General features: G+C 42.7%; 2 protein-coding genes across 3 annotated transcripts; one reads left to right on the top strand and one right to left on the bottom strand.

The window, feature by feature from the left end:
• Window positions 1-17: 17 nt before the first annotated feature.
• Window positions 18-6388, bottom strand: fsd2 (fibronectin type III and SPRY domain containing 2). Its single transcript, XM_086106739.1, has 13 exons — window positions 6120-6388; window positions 5839-6000; window positions 5393-5488; window positions 4628-4861; window positions 4504-4526; window positions 4271-4392; window positions 3238-3402; window positions 3015-3149; window positions 2615-2771; window positions 1166-1299; window positions 938-1070; window positions 351-527; window positions 18-276 (listed from the first exon to the last, which is right to left on the bottom strand). Exons 2-13 carry the CDS (start codon window positions 5989-5991, stop codon window positions 18-20), a joined length of 1788 nt encoding a protein of 595 aa, XP_085962865.1. The 5' UTR covers window positions 5992-6000; window positions 6120-6388.
• A 1327-nt stretch (window positions 6389-7715) lies between these two features.
• On the top strand, window positions 7716-18681 carry whamm (WASP homolog associated with actin, golgi membranes and microtubules). Of its 2 annotated transcripts, XM_086106985.1 has the most exons (11): window positions 7716-8361; window positions 8677-8850; window positions 9666-9816; window positions 10431-10600; window positions 12107-12314; window positions 13276-13460; window positions 14686-14772; window positions 14923-15018; window positions 15702-16101; window positions 16274-16416; window positions 16663-18681. In XM_086106985.1, exons 1-11 carry the CDS (start codon window positions 7786-7788, stop codon window positions 16819-16821), a joined length of 2349 nt encoding a protein of 782 aa, XP_085963111.1. In that variant the 5' UTR covers window positions 7716-7785; the 3' UTR covers window positions 16822-18681. The 2 variants fall into 2 exon arrangements, with proteins under 2 accessions (XP_085963111.1, XP_085963112.1); XM_086106986.1 differs by lacking the exon at window positions 16663-18681 and having other exon boundaries at window positions 16164-16296.
• The last annotated feature ends 2150 nt before the right edge of the window (window positions 18682-20831 follow it).

Here is a 20831-nt window from a genome sequence, read left to right as displayed (position 1 = left end):
CATTTTTTTGAATGGGATTAAGGATGCTCTACGAATGCATATTTTGGAGCCTCTATGCCATTGTGTATGGTCAGAGCTCCTGGGCTGTCCAGGCCAAAGCACGGCTGGACATAGCGCTGAAATTGACACTGGAAGGTATGCAGGTGTTGTTCCAGATCCACATTGAAGAAGGACAGAGTGCCCCAGTCATAGTCCAAAGCCAACCCTATTCGGACTGGGTTCACTGTGATCCTCAGGTCAGGGCTCTGACCATTGTGTAAAAACTCGTACTTGTGCCTGGAATAAAAAGAGAAGATGGTTGATTTATTTACAGCCTGTAACATCACTTAGATATTTAATACGCTTGGTACCTAGAAGTAGTGAGGATGTGTCTCATACACCAGGAGGTGTTGTTGCCTCCCAGGTAGGAATTTCTCTCAATGTCCTCGTATGCTACTCCAACCCTGAACTCTGTCCTGTCATCCACCTCCACTTCCCAGTAATGCCGAGCTCGCACTGGAATCAGATCCCCAAGGACTGCTACACACCTGATACACACGTTAAGAATGATCACTGAAAAGGAAATCTAAAAAAAATCTGATGGTTCTGCTGAAGAGCATTCACATGTTCTGCTCCCAAATTTGTATCGATTTTTCAAACATTTCCACCATTATTTGCATTTCTCCACTAATTCAAACAATTTCAAACTGTTGAGCTCATCGAGGACATCTTGGGAACATTACACATTTGGCAAACTCGTGCATCTTTAATTTTTCCACATTTTAATGACAGACGCAAATCAATGGGGATGTGAATTCATCTCGCCCTTCCACATTTCCCGATAGATCCAATTTGAAGTCTGCCCATCTATATTTCAACAATTCAATTAATTTGGCATTATTTCAATTCAGTTTCAGTTCCTGTCATCATTTGACAAGAATTGCATTCTCTGGTTTACCTGGTGAAGTTGTCATCATCTAAGGCCATAGCGCTGATTGGCAGCTCTTCATCTCCATAGAAAATAGTGAAACCATCCTCAGATATTGACAGGCACGGATGGGCAGTCTCCTCGAGAAGATAGAAAAATGTCCCTGCCAACAGAAGAACAAAACAGTTGCAGATAGTCTTGGGCTGTAGCCTGAACAGTGAACCAATTAGGAAGAGACCGCTCTGTGTTGCCTCTTACCAGAGGTGGAAATGCGCATTTCCTTACTCCTGTCGCTGGGCCCACCGATATTGACCGCTCTCACTGAGATGAGGTAACAGTGACCTGCTTGAAGCTGAATCAAACACTGGCATGTGGGTACTGCTACTACAGACCTGATCAGGACAATAGGATAGGTCAGACATTTTCATCAAATATCCACCTCACAGTTTGAAAACATTTCTTGGCATTCGACTTTTCACTCTAGAAAACATTCTGGACTCAATGAAAGATAGATACCAGTCAAATATGTAGCAATTTCTCTGGAGTCGCCAGATAAACAAAGGAGAATGTTGAGGATAAGAGCTGAGGCTAAGAATAGATTTTTTTTAGGACAGAGTGCATCTTGATTCAGCAACCCAATAACCACGGGACTTCTGGTGTCCTCTGCAAGCACTAACATTGCCGTGTTTATGAAAGCATTGAAGAAGAAGAAGAAAAAAGCCCAAAGTAGAAATTTAACAGCAGGTACATACTGCTAATTTCTGTAGTCAGGGGAACTGTTCTTCAAGAACTGTACCGTAGGGCAGGGGTCGGCAACCCAAAATGTTGAAAGAGCCATATAGGACAAAAAAAACATGTCTGGAGCCGCAAAAAAAATAAAAGCCTTCTATAATTACAATGAAGGAAACAATGAAGGTTATTCATTCCTTTGTTGTGTGTTCACAAACGCCCCCATAGAATTTATTTTGTAATTTCCTCGCTTGATTTTTTTGTTTTGGTGCATTATTTTTGCTTTTCTTAGTGTCAGTGAAGTGATCATAAAAAATTCCCCTTTTTGGAGGCTGTCTTTGAACGCCTCTCAAGTCGAACGAGAAGAGAGAAGGCACGGAGTCGGATTCCGACGTGTCTGTCGAGACTTAAAAGCATAAAGTGTACGTTTTAAAAAATTAACACCACAGCTCTCCTTTTTCGGAGCTGCAACATGTATCTATATCTATTTGAGCTATTTTAGCCTACTATCAAAATCTTTTTCCATTTTCAAACATTTTTATAAAGCTCCAGGGAGCCACTAGATGTCGCTAAAGAGCCTCATGTGGCTCTGGAGCCGCATGTTGCCGACCCCCGCCCTAGGGAGTCAGGGAGAATTGGCGAGTTCTGACTGGACATTTTTCAGGTCCCACTTCATGTGTACTGGGTGTACTGTAAGAACACGGGTCACACTGGAGTTAACATGCAATGTGATGCATGTTAAGAAAAATATTGCCTAATGGTAGTGTGTTGCATCAAAAATTCATGGCTGACTTTAAGTGTATTAGTTTTGTGAGGTGTTACTCCCAATAATAAACTACGACAATTTTATCTTGACATACTGCAATAGTCTAGGCTTAAAAAAAAAAAAAAATCCCAGTTGAAGATAAAGATGGGAGATAAAAACTCCCAACTGGGAAGCTCTGTTGTAAATCATGTAGTGTGATGAGGTGCTCTTACTCAGTGACCCCTTTCTCATTGCAGTCTGACCCTTTCAGTTCGGTCAGCTCCACAGTATAGGAGTCAACAGGGTCGGGGTTTCCCGACTCCCAGCGTATGAGAGCAGCCTCCGGGCTGCTGCAACACTGTCTCTGCTTGATCACTGGAGGAGATGGAACTGTGGAGAAATGAGAGATTTAGCTTTGATTCCCCCTGACCGCATCAATCATGGAAGGCTGAGGACAAACAAAAATTCTATTTTCAGGAGATAATCTGATTTTAAATGTCGGGAATAACGGTAAAATGTAAGAAAAATAAATACAGAACTCATATCAAGTACAGATACCATAAAAATCTACTTAGCAACAATAATATAGTAATCGTGCTTCATGACTTCAGAACCAGACTTCTCGTTAATTACCTGTCATGTATAAGGCCTTCTCACTGGCTGGGCTGATGCCTGTTGTGTTGGTGGCTGTCACCCAGAGCTCATATTGAGCACCGGGCAGAAGCTCTTTCACAGTGCAGTGGGTCTCTTTCACTTTTGCCTTCCTTACTAGACGCGAAAGCAATGGGTACAACTGGTTCGAAAAATAAAAACGGCATCAAATGCAGATGGTGTTGTGATACAGATGCAGACGTACCTTGTGGGGCAGTAGTGCTGTCCAGAGGCGCATTCTGCAGCACCAGTCTGTAGTACAGCTCGTAGAACTCCACTGTGTCGTCGGAGAACAGACTCCAACATACACGAAGGGATGTCTGGGTGGCCGAGTTCGCCGTTTGGGGGTTGATGACCGGGGCGGATGGAGCTGTGGACATCCCGTGGTCTTTACTTGGCATGGCAGCCAGTGTTTCATAGTTATAAACAATATCTCACATGAATCCCACTCATAAGTTTGTCAAAATATCTTGTCATTAGACCATGCTGAAGAAATGACACTCTGCGACAATGTAAAGTAGTGTACCTGTAGTTAGTTTTCAGCTGATACAAGAGGGTACATTATCTGTCTCCTCAAAATAACACGCAACAAAAGTGAGCCCACCCATTGGTGCAGGTTTCACATCTGAGACCTTGTTATACTAATGAGTCACGTGACATGCAAATTGCATTTATTTCATCCTCTCAGTATTATTGATATATTAGACTGATGTTTATTTCTTCATTTGACCTATAACTTTTTAACAGTACCGGTATATATCCGCTTTGGGCTACAGTGTTTAGTATTGATTGTGCTTTATGAGCAAAGATTAGATTGAAGTTTATGTTTAGTGTTGTGGCTGAATGCAGCGACGTAGAAGTGTGGTGCATTTCCTGAACTGTATTTATCCCTCTCATGCAATCAAAACGGGTGCAGCTAAGTGGTTGCGGTGTTTTTCGAGTATGACACATTTAGAGGCATGCCGATTGATCAGCCACCAATTTCCATGGGAAAATACTTGATCGGCCAACAATATTTCAGTCATTACTGATCCACAAAAAAATTATCCCCCGCAGTTTGTACTTTGGAGCCTGCAGCCAGAGACCATCAGCCTATGTGCAGTTTAGCGTCCCCTCCCCTGGGCCGGATTCAAACCCATGACCTCTGCACCGTGAGGCGGACATGTTAACCAGTCAATCACCATGCCGCCCACATCCCTAACAGTTATGAAACTGCAAAACCAAAATGTAAATCAAACCTGGAACGATGTTGATGGAGTCCATCATGCTTTTGACATCTGACAGATCAGCGAGTGGTGTTTCAAAATCAAGATTTGTTGCCAGTGTGAGGTCCATCTCCTCTTTGGCAAACTCCTCAATTCTGATGAAGTCCAAAAAAACCTAATGCTGAATTCTGCCATTTATCCCGATTAATAAATACAAATCGGACTACTTCAGATAATGGATTTACACTGGGCGGTGTCTTGCTTACCGTTTAAGAGTTGGAACAACTGTCTGTCATAAAACGAAAATGGAGATGAGTTAATACATGAACATGGATAGATAAGATTAGTGGCGCAATCTCTAGACAGATTTGAATCTGGATGGATTCATACCTTGAGAAAAACCCTTTTGTCCTGGCTCCGATAAACCTCCTTAGCCTCCTCTATGAGCTCCTTGGAGGCATCCAACGCATGCCCACAGGCCAGCAGCTGAGCGTAAAGGGCCTCCAGCTTCCTCTTCTTTTCATCTTCCAATCTAGCTGCTCGCTCGTCATAACGCTGCGATATTGTCTGAAGAACATCTGTGTAGTGATGCTCCAAGTGTTGCTCACGTCTGCCAAAATTCTCCTGCGTGGTGTATCATTTGCAGAGCTTTTAACACTTGGCAAGACCTTTTCACCATGATGTCACACATGCTTCCAGGGTGGCAAAAGACACAGCTTTGTCTGATGAAGCAGTCTGGCTATCTTCTCCGTACCAACAGCTCCTGACGTCATGCACTCAGGATTTATTTATTCACCTACAAATTTCACTGGATTTATATTTTGTAAGGAAATTGAAAAAAATGAAACCTTTTGGGGTTTATATCTGGCAGTACAACCCAAATTGTGACTACTGTTGATCAATTTTCTTCCACCTCGAAGTACTTTGGCACCTATTGTTTACAGATATAATGAAATCATATCTTTTATTATTTTCATGGTGGCACGGTGGGCAACTGGTTAGCACGTCGGCCTCACCGGTTCAGGGTGTACCCTGCCTACAGCTCAAAGACAGCTGGGATTGGCTCCAGCACGCCCACGTCCCTCATGAGAATAAACAGATTCGAAAATGGATGGATGGATGGCTGATTTTCTTGCTCTTAGGAAAACATTTTACCTCGACAGTGAGAAAAATTTCTTCCAGGTGTCCTGCAAAGTTCTCCATCTCAGCCACCTTCCCTTGCAACTGATTCCTGGTGCTGTTGATTTCACTCTACAAGGGTTTGAACAAACTTAAAATGACTCCTTCATTCAAGTTAATTAGTTCGAAATACATGGGCATTTAAAAGTGTTGCTGTTTGTGACTGGCAACACCTGTCAACAGTGCGACAAAGTGACTGACAGACTTTTAATCCTAGAAAGCAGTGTTTTCAATTTGTGACATTGTGTGGAATGCCACCTGAGCATTTATTTGATATCCAGCAGCTTGAGTAGCTACTAGTACACTCTTTGTGCCTGATAGTAAGACAGTTCGGCACACTACAATGCCTGTACTGTATCTGACTGGGAACATTTTCCTGCCTCATTAAACTGAAGAGTTAGAAGATGAGTTCAGCTTCCTACCTCAATACGACCATTGCCAAACACATCATCATGTCTATCCTTCACTCCAGGGGACTTCTTCAGAGGGCTGGCCATGTCTCTATTCAACTCCTGGTATTCAGCTTCTTCTGCAATGACATCCAATCTACTTCCCCTGATCTCATACAGATCCATGACGAATGACTGTGGGAGGACATTATAACACTGAGTGACACGCAATAAATGCTGAATAAGACTTTGAACAAAAGTACTGTAGTAAGATAATGCATGCGGACTGAATGTAAAAATGGAGGAATATTCACCGCTAGGAATCAGGTTTTACGCCACCATTGCAGGCCAACGTGCACAAACTAACTGTGAGCAGAGCAGCAACACACGCAGAAGCTGTGACGGAAATAGATGAAGCAGGCACACACTGATCAAATGTCAAAAATATCTCAAACATCCTGAGAATAGAAGCCAACACCGTCTATGTTGTTTATTGAATACAGTATACATTTACAACAAAAAATGAGGTTAAAGGTTTTAAAATTCGGTTTCATTCTGACATCACAAGGTGGAAATCCCCAGACGTGACTGAAAATTGAACGCGAATACTGGAGGGGTATGACGCCTTCAGTGACTCTCGTAATTTCTAAAATCTTACACTGGCTCATTTTTATCTATTGATATCACATGTTATTCCTTTTGTGCTTTTTCAACAACTGTTAACAAGATGCGGAAACTTAACAACGTATCCTTAGTGTCTATATTGCTTGAACATGCATACCTGCTACTATATAATATCCATCCATTTTCCGAACCGCTTAATCCTCACTAGGGTCGCGGGGGGTGCTGGAGCCTATCCCAGCCGTCTTCGGGCAGTAGGCGGGGGACAGCCTGAATCGGTTGCCAGCCAATCGCAGGGCACACAGAGACAAACAACCATCCACGCTCACATTCACACCTAGGGACAATTTTAGAGAGTTCAATCAGCCTGCCATGCATGTTTTTTTTTGGAATGTGGGAGGAAACCGGAGTACCCGGAGAAAACCCACGCAGGCCCGGGGAGAACATGCAAACTCCACACAGGGAGGCCAGAGCCGGAATTGAACCCGGTACCTCTGCACTGTGAAGTCGACGTGCTAACCACTGGACTACCGGGCCGCCTCACTATATAATACAAATATAGAATTTAAAAAAAAATTATAGCTGCTAATTGGACACCTCCCTCCATTAATCTCAGTTTCAAAATAGAGAATGCATTTATTGTAGACAGGTCATGTGAATTATTGAATTAATTAATTAATAATTGAATTGTTGAAAAGTAGCATGTGAGACTTGGATTTAGACAGGGTCTGAATCCATCAGGAGATGTGGAGTATGTAGAATATGTCATTTCTAGTTTGGGAAATCTGATAAATAGCTCCCATATGAATGAATGAATCCAAACTTAAATAGGCTGCTGTCCATTTTCCAGCTTCAAAGTCAATTGTGACAGTTGGCCACAGAATATCATGCTATTAGCTCCAGATTTTTCCCAAATGTAATAAGTCTGAGATTTAAAACGGTGATTAATGGTTTATTTCATCTTATGTGAGGGTAACATTGGTCAAAGTGTGGGATTGCTGCAAATTACATTGCATTACATTACGTTCAAAACGGGTCAAATGTGACCTAACAGTTTGTAGCTTTGACTTTGAATGGGTAGAGAAATGTGGAAGATTTAGAAGGGCAAAAAGTGGGCGTAGTAATAATACTACAAATAATGATAAAAATGACCATTAATGATTTATGTCCTGAAAACTCATGTGCAGTGCTATTTCAACGCCGTTTTGTGTTTGCGAGTCGCTTGGATGAGACCATGAGCTTTGCTGGTGAAATCCCATTTTCTTTGTGGTCTCTGAATGCATCTCACGTCACGCAAATGGCGGACGTTGTAAACAGAGACCCAGTTTTGAGGAGGCCCGTGTCCAAACATTTTCAACGATGAGCAACGTTGAGTGTGAGCGCCCGGACAGCTTGGACGGATGGGTGGCGATAAAAAGTAACATCTTCGAAGAACCGGAGGTGTTTAAGTTGGGTTTTATCGTCCAATGGAACGTAATCGAGTGTAAGTTCGCGGTCACCTGCCACAACAGGACATTACAGCGGCGGAAGCGAAAAGAAGAATTTAGCTTGACGGGGGAGCATCAAAGCAGCTGGGCCGGCCTCTTCTCGATGAGCAATTTAAAACACATCCATCAGCAGCTAATGTGTGTCAGCGATGTCTTGGCGCCTTGCTTTCCCGACTTGTCGGAGTTCGAAGACGGCAGTGGATGGGATTTACTTTTCCCGAGTCGGAAGTACGGTTCGGATGACGAGCGGAGGCTGTCGGACGCGCCGTGTCGGAAGCTGGAAAAATACTTCAGCACCGCCATCGACGTTTGCGGGAGGACAATAGTGCTCGACACGCTATTCTACCAGGATGAGCGCGACTCGGATGACTACTTTGAGAACCTCCAGGAGTTGAAGAGAAAGAGCATGCACGACGAGATGTCAAGGGCCAAGGGTCACCTACGACAGGTAGAGTCATTCATTATGCATACAACTTCGATTTAGCACGCTTTTCACAACTTTTATTGACTGGGTGATCGTGACGTCACACGCACTTGTGGGTGGCGTTTGACCAAGGCAGAGTGATTGAGAAAAGAGTAAAATAAGGGTTAAATAATTATACGTATGATCTCTTCCTTCCCTTCCAATCTTACTCACACACTCTGCATCCACCAGTGTCATTATGTAACATCATATTCAAAAGGTAATAATTGACATATAGCACTGTAACTTTGTGAAATAGGATGATTCAACAATTCAACAACACATTGCGTCCCCTCTCAGCTGCTGCAGAGTCACGGAGGTGCGGACCGGATGGTCGCGCTGCTTGCTATCTACGCACAAGAGGATGACGCCTACCAGGACCTGCTCACTGAGGCCACTGCCTTCTTTCAGTACCTGCTGCAGCCTTTTCGAGACATGCGAGAGCTGGCTTGCCTCTACAAAATGGAGATCCTGGTAAATAAAAGCATGCCACTTGAAGGGTTGACGTTAGTGCTGTGGCACCCACTGACAGGACTTATTCCATTGCATGACTGCAGTATCTGCTTTCTACCAAAGGAGGGTGTTAAAAGACCAGGGGGGTGTCCACATTTTTCAGTTTGAGGGCTGCGTTCAGAAAAATGGAAGGACCTAATTCTTCCACTTTCATTTATTAAAGACGCTAAAATCCATCAATTAAGCAATGATATATTGTTGGTCTGTCGCGGTGAAGAAGGAGCTGAGGTGAAAGGCGAAGCTCTCGATTTACCAGGCGATCTACGTTTCTACCCTAACCTATGGTCATGAGCTGTGGGTCGTGACTGAAAGAAGGAAATCCCAATGACAATCGGCCAAAATGAGTTTCCTTCGCAGGGGGTCCAGGCTCTCCCTTACAAATACGGTGAGAAAGCTTGCTCATCCGGGAGGGGCTCAGAATCAAGCCGCTGCTCCTCCACGTCGAGAGGAGCCAGATGAGGTGGCTCGGGCATCTGGTTAGGATGCCTCCTGTATGCCTTCCCTGTCGAGGTGTTCCGGGCATGTCCCATCGGCAGGAGCCCCCGGGGATGGCCCAGGTCATGCTGGAGACACTATGTCTCCCGGCTGGACTGGGAATGCCTTGGAATGTTATGGAAATCGCATTTCATTGAAACAGCAGCTCCATTTTCTAGTTTTATCTTACACCGCAGCTACTGTGCCACTCGGACAGTTTGAAACCAGTTTTCCAAAACGCATTCTCATACATGTTAGAATAGCTTTGAACAGTTGACGTTCCACACTGCTGTTTTCCGCAGAAGTCCCTGGAGTTTGATGACTTGGGTCCTAAGAGGATTGAAGCTCTGGAGGGGGAGGCGGAGGAGTGGAGGGCCAAAGCGGAAGATGCAGTCGTGTCCATTCAGGATATCACAGTCACCTACTTTGCGCAGACTGCAAAGGCGTTGGCTGGTGACTCATTGTGTTTAATCACTTTATTATTAATAAGCTGAATTCTGTTCACTTTACAGCCGCATGCAGCAAATAGATCACTGCAGTCCCTGGTTCCATTGCAACTTCATACACATAATATTCAGTCATGTCCTACAACTTGATGCTCCATAATGGCTTTTTGAAATCAACCAAGACAAAGTGTGCTTGCTTCAAGCTATTTTTCACTTTGTGTGCTGTAAAACTGACAAAAAAAAGTAGGCATCTTCATTGCTAACATAAAATCAAGTGACGGCAGGCTAATGGAAATCAGCATCAATGTTACAATAATTATAAACACACAAGGAGCAGCAACACATACAAATAAAGTAGGTAACAAAAGAGATTTTTTAATTTTATATATGTGTATATATATTATTTTTGTTTTAATTTTCATCAGTGTTTGGCCTCCTTATTCAAGTATGTAAGGAACATTACAATGTTATCAAGTCTTACTGATTTGGCCGTATTCATTATATTATACTGTATTAAATTAGGCCGATTATTTTGTATAGCGCAACCAAATGTAGAGGAATGAGATGTCGTGCAGATGCAGACATGCATAACCGACTCGTGCACATACCGTACATGTTCAGGTATGGTGAAGCAGATGGAGGAGGATAAGCATCGCTTTGGAGCCGCTGCCTGGGCTTCTGCAGCTCCCCGACTGGAGAAACTGCGCTTCCTCCTGGCCAAAGAAGCCCTGCAACACATGAGATCGACTGAGATGTGTCTGAACAGCAAGAAAGCCAGCATCAAAAAAGAGGTGAACATCACGCTCACTGGTTTAGCATGAATAGCATGCCGATGGATCTAAATTTTGGGTGGGGCGGCTGGATTTCTAGCACATTCTGTCCATGTGGAATCAACACCGCTCTGTTGTCTTGTGGCAAGGCTTTGGAGATGGTCACACTCACTCTTTCACCTGATAGTCCCCGTCGGTTATGAAACGACCTTTCATCTATTTACAAAAGACTCTCGGAAGCACAAAAAAACCCATTACTGCATCTCCAAAACCTGCCTGGGAGAGTAAGACAGAATTTTTGTGTGTTTTTGGATTGTGGGTACATTTTTTTGTGTCTCTCTGTATTGCGTTTTTAGGTTTTTGGTATGGCAAAATATGACTTCAGGACTCTTTGTGTGTGTGTGTGTGTGTGTGTGTGTGTGTGTGTGTGTGTGTGTGCGCGCGCCTGCACCGGTCGTCTCAGTACATGGCTGTGTATTTGTTATGCCATAATCAAAGATTTTTGAAAAAGAGCTTATCTGCTGCTGCTGGGTGTTTGAATCTGAGTTTGAGGAAAAAAAATTCAGAGCGTACACACATTTACCTTGCATAACATCTCACTACACTCTTTAAATTACAAATTTGATGATGCTGGCTGTGTCTGCAACTATGCGTATGTGGGGGGTTTTTTTCTTTTGCTAATGAGATCAGTGAAAAACACCTACACCCAATCACCGCTGGCAAAATAACCGATTGCGATTCTGTTGAATGCACCTGCTGATTTCACAACATGATGCCCGTGTGCGTGCGTGTGCATGGAATGAGCAGCACATCATCTCAAATCAAATCACTCTCGAAGCTGGAGGCTGATTTCCAGTCAGTTTCCATTTGTATGTGGCAGAGCTCAGCCGACATGAACACGCTTTGAAAGTGTGTCATATTGCCAGAGTAGCAAGGCGGGAGGAGATAGAAATATTTTGGCGAAATGAGACGACACTCCTCAATCTCCTCATTTTATGGAGATGTCTACTTAGGATGACATCACATCATTACCGCACGTAATAAATGACGCCATCTGCGTGGTTGAATTATTACCATCACCACGTATGTCAACTTTATGATTCACGTTTCCAATGGGATTCAATAAAAGACCAATATAGACACAACACTGTTCGTCAAAACAACTTTGCAGATTCACGGATTATGTCAGTCGGCTCTCGAACATTACGCCCCGCCCCCAAAAATTTTAATCGGAATTGAGCTGCCATGTAAACATACTTATTTTTTTAAAAGCCTGAAAAAAAACGAATCAAATTCAGACTAATGAGTTCAATCCAAGAGCTATATTCATTTACGAACGTCTGTGTTATAACTTTTTCTGATTGAGGAAATCTGGAAAAAATACTTGAAAACAAAGATCCTTGCGCTTTTTTTTTTTGCAAAGTGGTCAGACAACTGGCGGGGAGGGGATTTTTATGCATTTATCAACAGAATGGGTCATGCATAATTCATGAAGCTGACATTACCTTCTTTTATGTTTTGTTCTAGTTTGTCAACTTGTATGGCAGAGACCAGAGCCAGACAGATGACACTGGTTCAGCGCCCGAGCAAGACCAACAGCAGGACACCGTAGACCGGCTGGAGTTGCAGTTCTATGAAACGCAACTGGAACTGTACAACACCAAGTTTGAAATCCTGAAAAACGAGGAGCAGCTGCTGGTGACTCAGACAGACACCTTGCGGCGTCAGATCAGAGGTGTTCGTGCTGCACATGAGTAACAGACACATTTTTAGGTCAAACGATGAAGTCAAGAACGCATATTTGAATGCGCATAATAGTACCAGATGCTCCAGTGACATAACTGCCAGACCCTTCAACCCAATTTCAACACACAAACGTCTGTTAAAAAAAAAAAAAAAAAAAAAGTTAGTTATTAGTGACACGATCACTTGACTTAATTTATTTTGCATTGTTGCCAACACTTAAAGTGTAGAAGCATTTTTGCTCCCCTGAAAGCCGAAATGGTTCATCTGCATGATGAGTTTTACAATTATCATATTTGTTATAAAACACACCCGGCAAAAATACAGTGCCTGGAAAAAAGTGCATATAGCATTCATGTTTTTGCAAATTATTATACATTATTGTACGAGACAGCACTGAAATGACATTTTATTCAAACAGAAAACTGTGTCAATGAAAATACTTTGAATAATGTGAGGACGTCAAAATGTGAGCTACTGTCATTTAGTACGACCAAAGTAGGAATGGAGGATAAGTTCTGGTGCTGTATCCTCATTAAAAGTGTCAATATTAAGGTGCAAATTATTCCATAAAAGTGGGTTGGATAGATGATAGATTTGAAAATGAGATTGAGGCTGCCTTGCTTCGACTGAAGCTCCCGTCCTACTGAGCTGCGAACAAGTGTGGGTGTTTTCAAAGTTAGCAAATAGTGCGTTCTTGTCAAGGTTCATCAGGGTGTGGTCAAGGTCGCCAACGGTCACCAAACGTTTGCCTGTACTTTTCGTGTCGCAAAATTTCCGCCGAACGTCTGCCGACCGTTTGGCGAACCCTGACACAAGAATGCACATTTTGCTACCTTTGTCAACAGTCTGAAACGGGGCTTAAAGCAACCTCAAGCCTCGCAATCACGTGTTGATTCTAGTCAACTAAGGTTGTGATGGAAATTGCTGACTGGACCTGGAATGTGTTTTAGAATTGAAGGAGGAGGTGGTCTATTACGATGTCTGCGAGGATCCAGAGGAGCTCCACAGCATGATTCACACAGAACTTCATCACACAGAGCCTCCAGCCATCCGTCAGCTCAAAAAACGTCTCCAGAACCTGGAGACCAAGAGAGGCAACATCTGTGCTCGGCGAGCATACCTGCGCAACAAAAAGGTGCCGCGAGTGAATCGCTTTGACTTTTTAAAATGACCATTGGGCATGAAAGGGCATTTTGTTTTTTTCACTATATAAAGTGGTCATGTTTTTAGCACATATGTTTTATTCAGTGAAACCTTTTTTTTTTGTGTGTGTAACCGATAAACAGTTATTTGTTGTACTCATCGGGTTGTTTTGGAGGTGTGTGTGTGTGTGGGGTGGGGGGGGCTCTTTCTGTTACATCCTAAAATTCCATAAGATGGCACTGAAGCCCTGGCCAATAGAAAAGTAGTAATAGGTACCTAGGACATTGGTGCTCAACTGTCATCTCAGCATGCCTCCAAATTTTCTGTAGTTTCTAACCCGCAACCCACTTTGTAGAAGAAAAAAAAAGGAATTGTTTATATTTCATGGTCGCACGATGGTTGATTGGTTAGCACGTCGGCCTCACAGTAGAGAGGTGCCTGCGTGGGTTTTCGCCGGGTACTGCGCTCTCCTCTGGCATCCCCCCCAAAAAAAAAATTGGGGGGAGGCGCAATATATAAAAGTTTATATGGCGCAGCAGATCAGGATTTTTTTTTTTAAGTCCAATTCCGATATTTGGCAGAATCAAATTCTGATAACTGATTAATTGGTTGATTAATTAAAACCTAAACAATGATAAGTTATTTTTTGATTTCTTAATGCTTTCAACAATAGTGATATAAATTACAACAGAGAGAAAAATCTGAAAAAAATTGACCCCTTTTTTTTGGTTTTGTTTTGTTTTCTTTTTGGTGGGGGGGTGACGTTGTCATGATGTTTATCTGCTGTGGTAATGTTAAAATAATAACAACTTACTGCATTTAAAAGAAAAAAAAAATCAGCAAACGTTTGGGTCTGGCAATCATAAAAAGGAAAGGAAAAAAAATTGCAGGAGGCACTCGGCTACCTGTAATTTTTTTCCTACCTGTCTGTGGCCCACCTAGCTCCGTGGCCAAAAACGACTAAATCAGAACAATCGCAAAAAATAAAAATACAGTTGGTGACTTCCTGCTACACATCAGGCGATTGAACCTCGCACTTGTAAACAACCTCCCAATGGAAAAAACACGTCCTGCAGTGTTCTGAACAGCGTTTTGAGGCCGTTCGCGAAAACCGCATGTCGACTTGATTCACACTGTTCAAACTAACGGTGATGAAACAAGACTTCCAACAACTGCACCTAAAGACTTTTTTTTCATGATGCGTGTGTTTTATGTAGGATCAATGTGTGGAGGCCCACAAGCAGAAGCAGCTCACAGCCGAGCACAGATCCAGAGTCTTCGCCCAGCATCATCAGGTCCACTTGGTATGTCGCCATGGCAACGAGACAGTCAGAGAGATACTCCCACGTCGGCAGAGGCTCCTAATGAGCCGCAATCGAATTCTGTCTGTCTCCCCGCAGTGTCGCCTTCAACTTCTCTCTCTCTCTCTGTCTCTCTCTTGCTGTTGTTTGTAGAAACGAGAGAAGAGGAAGGAGGAGGAGCAGAGGAGGAAGCAGTGGGTGGACCAGGAGCGAGAGAAGACTGTCAACAGATTAAGATCCTTCAAAGAGGTTCAACCTGCTCTTATTTTGTCCCTTCTGCAAGGCTTCCTCTTGAAGGTTATCCCTTATTTCATGTTCTGGATGCAAGCATCAGGGAGAGACCCGCCTTTCAGTTGTTTGTCATTATCAATTCAAAAAGTGTATTAATAGTTCTGATGTGGATGGCCTCACTTCCACAAACATTTGCACAAAAACTCGATACTGTATGCGACCCGACATCACAAAATGAGTCATAGTGACCCATGTTTCAGAAAATTAGGTTTTGGCACAATCAATAAAAGAGAGAGATCAACTATTGCACTGTGCTACTACCTACCTTATGATTACTCATGATGTCATTACCACAGATATGAATGGGTAGATACGACACGCCCCCTTTCAGCTATCTTAGTTCATAATGTCGTAGAGAGTAAGAAATTATCAAAATTGAATCGTCAGCTTCATTGTTATTTTTCAATTTTACTTGACATTTCCCACTGTGGTCATTCTTGTGGTACAGCGGTGCCTTGACTTAAGAGTTGAATTTGGTTCATGCCCTTAACTCAAAACACAAAACATCTCACTTGCTGGTGGATGCCAAATTAAATTCATCCATTCCTGCAATTAGAAGCTAAGTTAAAACTACACAAAGAGTTGTGCAACTTCCCGTCTTCACCATCTGTCTCTTTGTCCTTCTCCTCCTCTCCCCAAAGAAGCGACCGGGTCAGTATGTGCTAAAGTCCCGGAGGTCTCCCACAGAGTCGTCTTGCCCCTCCCAGCCACTCTCCATCATCAGCCTCGGCCCGCCTCCCTCCTCTGATGGGCTTCCCTCCATCCGCACGGCACCGAGGCGCAAAACGCTTCCGGTGAAAGCGCAGCCTCGAGACGTTCCAGTCCAAATCTACCCTTCACCACCACCTCCTCTATCTGGAAAAACCGCAACTGTACCCTCTACACCCCCACCACCACCACCGCCACCACCCCTTCCTCCTCTTCGTCCACCACCACCACCACCATCATCATTCAGCACTTCCCGTGAGGATAAACCCATGCCGCTCTGTGACCGAGAAGAACCTCCTTTTGCAGCCAAGAACACACTCACACAAAATATCGGTAAGGCTTCAATGTTGACTTTGTATCTCAAAAATATGACAGCATTTTCATCTCGAAAACAGGAGGTATTTCACCACCACCACCAAAACGCAGCCTTCCAGCTTCTTCTTGTCTTTGCCGTTGTGGAGGATGAAGCTTGTCAACAAAAAGACTAACTGCATTGTTGCTGTAGGACCCATGGATGAAGTGTTAGCCTCGCTGCGGCGTGGACAGAGCCGGCTTCGGAAGGCCCCCGCGCCCCCGATACCTCCCGCCTTCGGGGACCAGAGAAGCAGCCTGATGTCGGCCATCCGACAAGGGGTCACCTTGAAGAAGGTCAGATGTTCTCCGCTGGAGAACCTCGGAGTCTTAATTAAAATCCGGCTTGAAGCCGATGATGCCGCATTCCGGTTTACTGGGAAGTCTAAATAGAAATACATTGCAAAACATTGCAAAACGTTACACTCAAAGCAAAATGCATCCGAAAACCAGCGCAAGGAGGAAATGAAGCTGAGAGGGCTCATACGGGTTTGCATTCCCTTCAGAAAATTCTCTCAAATTTAACTGGCTGTCAACTTTTAGGTGCTTCCGGCTCCCTGCGACATGCTCGGCGGCAGGCAAGACAACGAGCTGGAGCGCAGCATCAAAGCAGCCATGATGAGGATGAAGAAGGTGTCGGCCGACTCCGACGACGAAGACAAAGGAGACGAGGACGCACAGAGTGGAGACTGGGACAGTTGAGGACATCCGCACACGTGCATTCATAAATCTACTCTTCCGACACCTTTGCTACTTAATCGACTTAAATTACGGCCAAATTTTTGTATGGAACTTTGATTCAGTCTTTTTTTTTTTTTCTGTCATCCTCTACTGGGTCATGAAACCCTTTCAGCAATGTGGCTAAACCATATCAAATTCTCCTAGCCACAATTAAGTGTCATTAGCCACACTAGCTCATCCATGTTTCGCTGTTGTCATGTAAACAGGGGAGAGACACGGTCGTCCAGATAACACACAGCACATTAGGGCGTTTCGTTTTGGGGGTTTTTTCTTCCCCTCGCCTCATGATGACTCATCGTTGGTCATAGTAACACAAAGGAAGTGGCAATTGTACCGAATTGCCACAGCTGAAAGGAGGGCGCTGAGCACATATTCCAAATTTAGGATGCATACAACTGCAATCATTGTGCATTGTGCGATTACGTTATGTAAATCACGGCTGAGTTTATTTGGGGGGGAAATGTGTGAAGACGCCACATGAAAGCAAATTAAAGTGGTTAGGGTGGAAAACATGTCGGCATGTTTGGGCCAATGTCCCTGTGCGACCTTTGCTGACTTCCCTCTCGTGAATGTATTTTTCATACGCTTTACATGAAAACATCCTAATACACCATTATATATATATTTTTCAAATCAAAGTTATTATCTTCTCAGAATCAGTGAGAGATGTAATTATTCCCAAGAAATAAAATGGCAAAATTCAACCTGTTTTACCGGAGCAATAATTTTAACGACACCAGGGATCATTATTGGGCCAATACCGGCCTTATGTCAAGGTATCGGGGTCTCCTGAAGGCTGCCGATACCAGCCTACGATACTCAAGGCAAAACAATCTGACATCAAATAAGTCATCCTACACTGCAGCTGTGTGATAGAGCAGAGCATCTTGTGCGTCTTGGCAGACAATTATGGTATTGTATTAAGTGAAATTCAAATACCAATGTACAGGAATACAGCCTCTGCCGCAGAGGTCCGTCGTTGGAAACATGCATGTTGGTTTCACTAAATTGCACAAAGGTGTGAATGGGTGAGTCATTTCTTGTTTATCCACAGAATGTGCCTTGTGATTGACTGGCGACCAGTCTGGGGTCCTCAGACATGCTGAACAACAAATGCAGTTTAAAAGGTGGATGGCTGCATTTTGTACTGCGCCCCTTAAGGCTTCTTGTCATGTAATTTCTTAATTTTCAGTGTGGCCTTAATGCACAGCTCTTAGTGTCGTGACTATTTCTTTTTTCTTGCTGTTTTTGTTGCTGTGATCAAGTATTAGGAATGTATTCAAACGTAGTTGACCTTGTCCAGGGCAAATTATTTTCGTCCTTGTTACGTCACAGCTTTGTCTTGGACCCCTTGGCACTGAAACTTTTATTTAGTATACAACTTACTCAACCTTTATTGAGCCGAGTTACGTTTTACATTCGAAAAATGTCACAGCACACTACCCAACAAAAACATCTCACATGAAGAATGTGCAGTGTGAACTGTAGTAAATAAATTACTTTTGAAGTTTTAAATGAACACTCGATGATTTCTAACATGTTGGTTAAGAATGAATGAACTCTCTAAGATGTTGATGTGTTTTTGAAGGTTTTGTGTGTAGCAGCGTGCGTGTGTACGCGCGATTCAGCACTCGATGTCACAATGAATCTTGGGCAAAACTCTTCCCAACCCAAAAATGTGTCCTTGAATTGTTTGGAATGTGATGAGCTGCTGCCTTTTTTTGTTTTGTTTTGTTTCATTAAATGTTTTTGATGCCGCGATGATTGTAATGCAGTAACGAGGAGCTGGTTGGTTGAATAAATCTTAACATTGAACGCTGATCTGATTGCGGAGTCACCTCGACCATGTATAGTCATTGGTTTCGTCTAAAAACGCCTTACTATACATGGTCGTTTTTTTCGGCTAAAAAAAACTTACTATACATGGTCTTTTTTTTTTGTTAAAACGCCTTACTGTTCATGGTCGTTTTTTTCGGCTCAAGACACCTTAGTATACATGGTGGTTTTTTTCAGCTAAAACCGCCTTACTATACATGGTCGGGTTTTTTCGGCTAAAAACACCTTCCTACACACGGTTGTTTTTTTTCGGCTAAAAACGCCTTATTGTACATGTTCGTTGTTTTCGTCTAAAAACGCCTTACTATACATGGTGGTTTTTTTCGGCTAAAAAAAACTTACTATACATGGTCTTTTTTTTTTAGTTAAAACGCCTTAATGTTCATGGTCTTTTTTTTTTTAGTTAAAACGCCTTACTATACATGGTCGGTTTTTTTCGGCTAAAACCGCCTTACTATATACATGGTCGGGTTTTTTCGGCAAAAACCGCCTTACTATACATGGTCGGTTGTTTTCGGCTAAAAACACCTTACTATACATGGTCGTTTTTTTCGGCTAAAAACGCCTTACTATACATGGTCGGTTTTTTTCAGCTAAAACCGCCTTACTATACATGGTCGGGTTTTTCGGCTAAAAACACCTTCCTACACACGGTTGTTTTTTTTCGGCTAAAAACGCCTTATTGTACATGTTCGTTGTTTTCGTCTAAAAACGCCTTACTATACATGGTCGGTTTTTTTCGGCTAAAACCGCCTTACTATATACATGGTCGGGTTTTTTCGGCAAAAACCGCCTTACTATACATGGTCGGTTTTTTTCGGCTAAAAACACCTTACTATACATGGTCGTTTTTTTCGGCTAAAAACGCCTTACTATACATGGTCGGTTTTTTTCAGCTAAAACCGCCTTACTATACATGGTCGGGTTTTTCGGCTAAAAACACCTTCCTACACACGGTTGTTTTTTTTCGGCTAAAAACGCCTTATTGTACATGTTCGTTGTTTTCGTCTAAAAACGCCTTACTATACATGGTGGTTTTTTTCGGCTAAAAAAAACTTACTATACATGGTCTTTTTTTTTTTAGTTAAAACGCCTTAATGTTCATGGTCTTTTTTTTTTTAGTTAAAACGCCTTACTATACATGGTCGGTTTTTTTCGGCTAAAACCGCCTTACTATATACATGGTCGGGTTTTTTCGGCAAAAACTGCCTTACTATACATGGTCGGTTTTTTTCGGCTAAAAACACCTTACTATACATGGTCGTTTTTTTCGGCTAAAAACGCCTTACTATACATGGTCGGTTTTTTTCGGCTAAAACCGCCTTACTATACATGGTCGGGTTTTTTCGGCTAAAAACACCTTCCTACACACGGTTGTTTTTTTTCGGCTAAAAACGCCTTACTATACATGGTCGGTTTTTTTCGACTAAAACCGCCTTACTATACATGGTCGGTTTTTTTCGGCTAAAAACACCTTACTATACATGGTCGTTTTTTTCGTCTAAAAACGCCTTACTATACATGGTCGTTTTTTTCGGCTAAAAAAAACTTACTATACATGGTCTTTTTTTTTTTGTTAAAACGCCTTACTGTTCATGGTCGTTTTTTCGGCTCAAGACACCTTACTATACATGGTCGTTTTTTTTCGGCTAAAACCGCCTTACTATACATGGTCGGTTTTTTTCGGCTAAAAACACCTTACTATACATGGTCGTTTTTTTCGGCTAAAAACGCCTTACTATATACATGGTCGGATTTTTTCAGCTAAAACCGCCTTACTATACATGGTCGGGTTTTTTCGGCTAAAAACACCTTCCTACACACGGTTGGTTTTTTTCGGCTAAAAACGCCTTATTGTACATGGTCGTTTTTTTCGGCTAAAAACGCCTTACTATACATGGTGGTTTTTTTCGGCTAAAAAAAACTTCCTATACATGGTCTTTTTTTTTTTAGTTAAAACGCCTTAATGTTCATGGTCTTTTTTTTTTTAGTTAAAACGCCTTACTATACATGGTCGGTTTTTTTCGGCTAAAACCGCCTTACTATATACATGGTTGGTTTTTTCGGCTAAAAACGCCTTACTATACATGGTCGGTTTTTTTCGGCTAAAACCGCCTTACGATACATGGTCGGGT

Source organism: Hippocampus guttulatus, chromosome 3 (assembly GCF_054856545.1).
Source record: "Hippocampus guttulatus isolate MCC_2025c chromosome 3, RoL_Hgut_1.0, whole genome shotgun sequence".
Classification (NCBI taxonomy): domain Eukaryota; kingdom Metazoa; phylum Chordata; class Actinopteri; order Syngnathiformes; family Syngnathidae; genus Hippocampus; species Hippocampus guttulatus.
The sequence above is the reverse complement of the archived record's forward strand: the minus strand, read 5'-3'. Positions and strand labels throughout refer to the sequence as shown.

Bases quoted from the DNA above. Each gene is read 5' to 3' on its own strand.
- fsd2 (XM_086106739.1), bottom strand. From the start codon at position 5,991: ATGGATCTGTATGAGATCAGGGGAAGTAGATTGGATGTCATTGCAGAA. The intron at 5,489-5,838 runs GTAGGAAGCTGA...AAACCCTTGTAG, and splicing joins TTGGCAATGGTCGTATTGAG to AGTGAAATCAACAGCACCAG. The intron at 4,527-4,627 runs GTATGAATCCAT...GTTTTATGACAG, and splicing joins ACAAAAGGGTTTTTCTCAAG to ACAGTTGTTCCAACTCTTAA.
- whamm (XM_086106985.1), top strand. From the start codon at position 7,786: ATGAGCAACGTTGAGTGTGAGCGCCCGGACAGCTTGGACGGATGGGTG. The intron at 8,362-8,676 runs GTAGAGTCATTC...GTCCCCTCTCAG, and splicing joins CCAAGGGTCACCTACGACAG to CTGCTGCAGAGTCACGGAGG. The intron at 16,102-16,273 runs GTAAGGCTTCAA...TTGTTGCTGTAG, and splicing joins CACACTCACACAAAATATCG to GACCCATGGATGAAGTGTTA.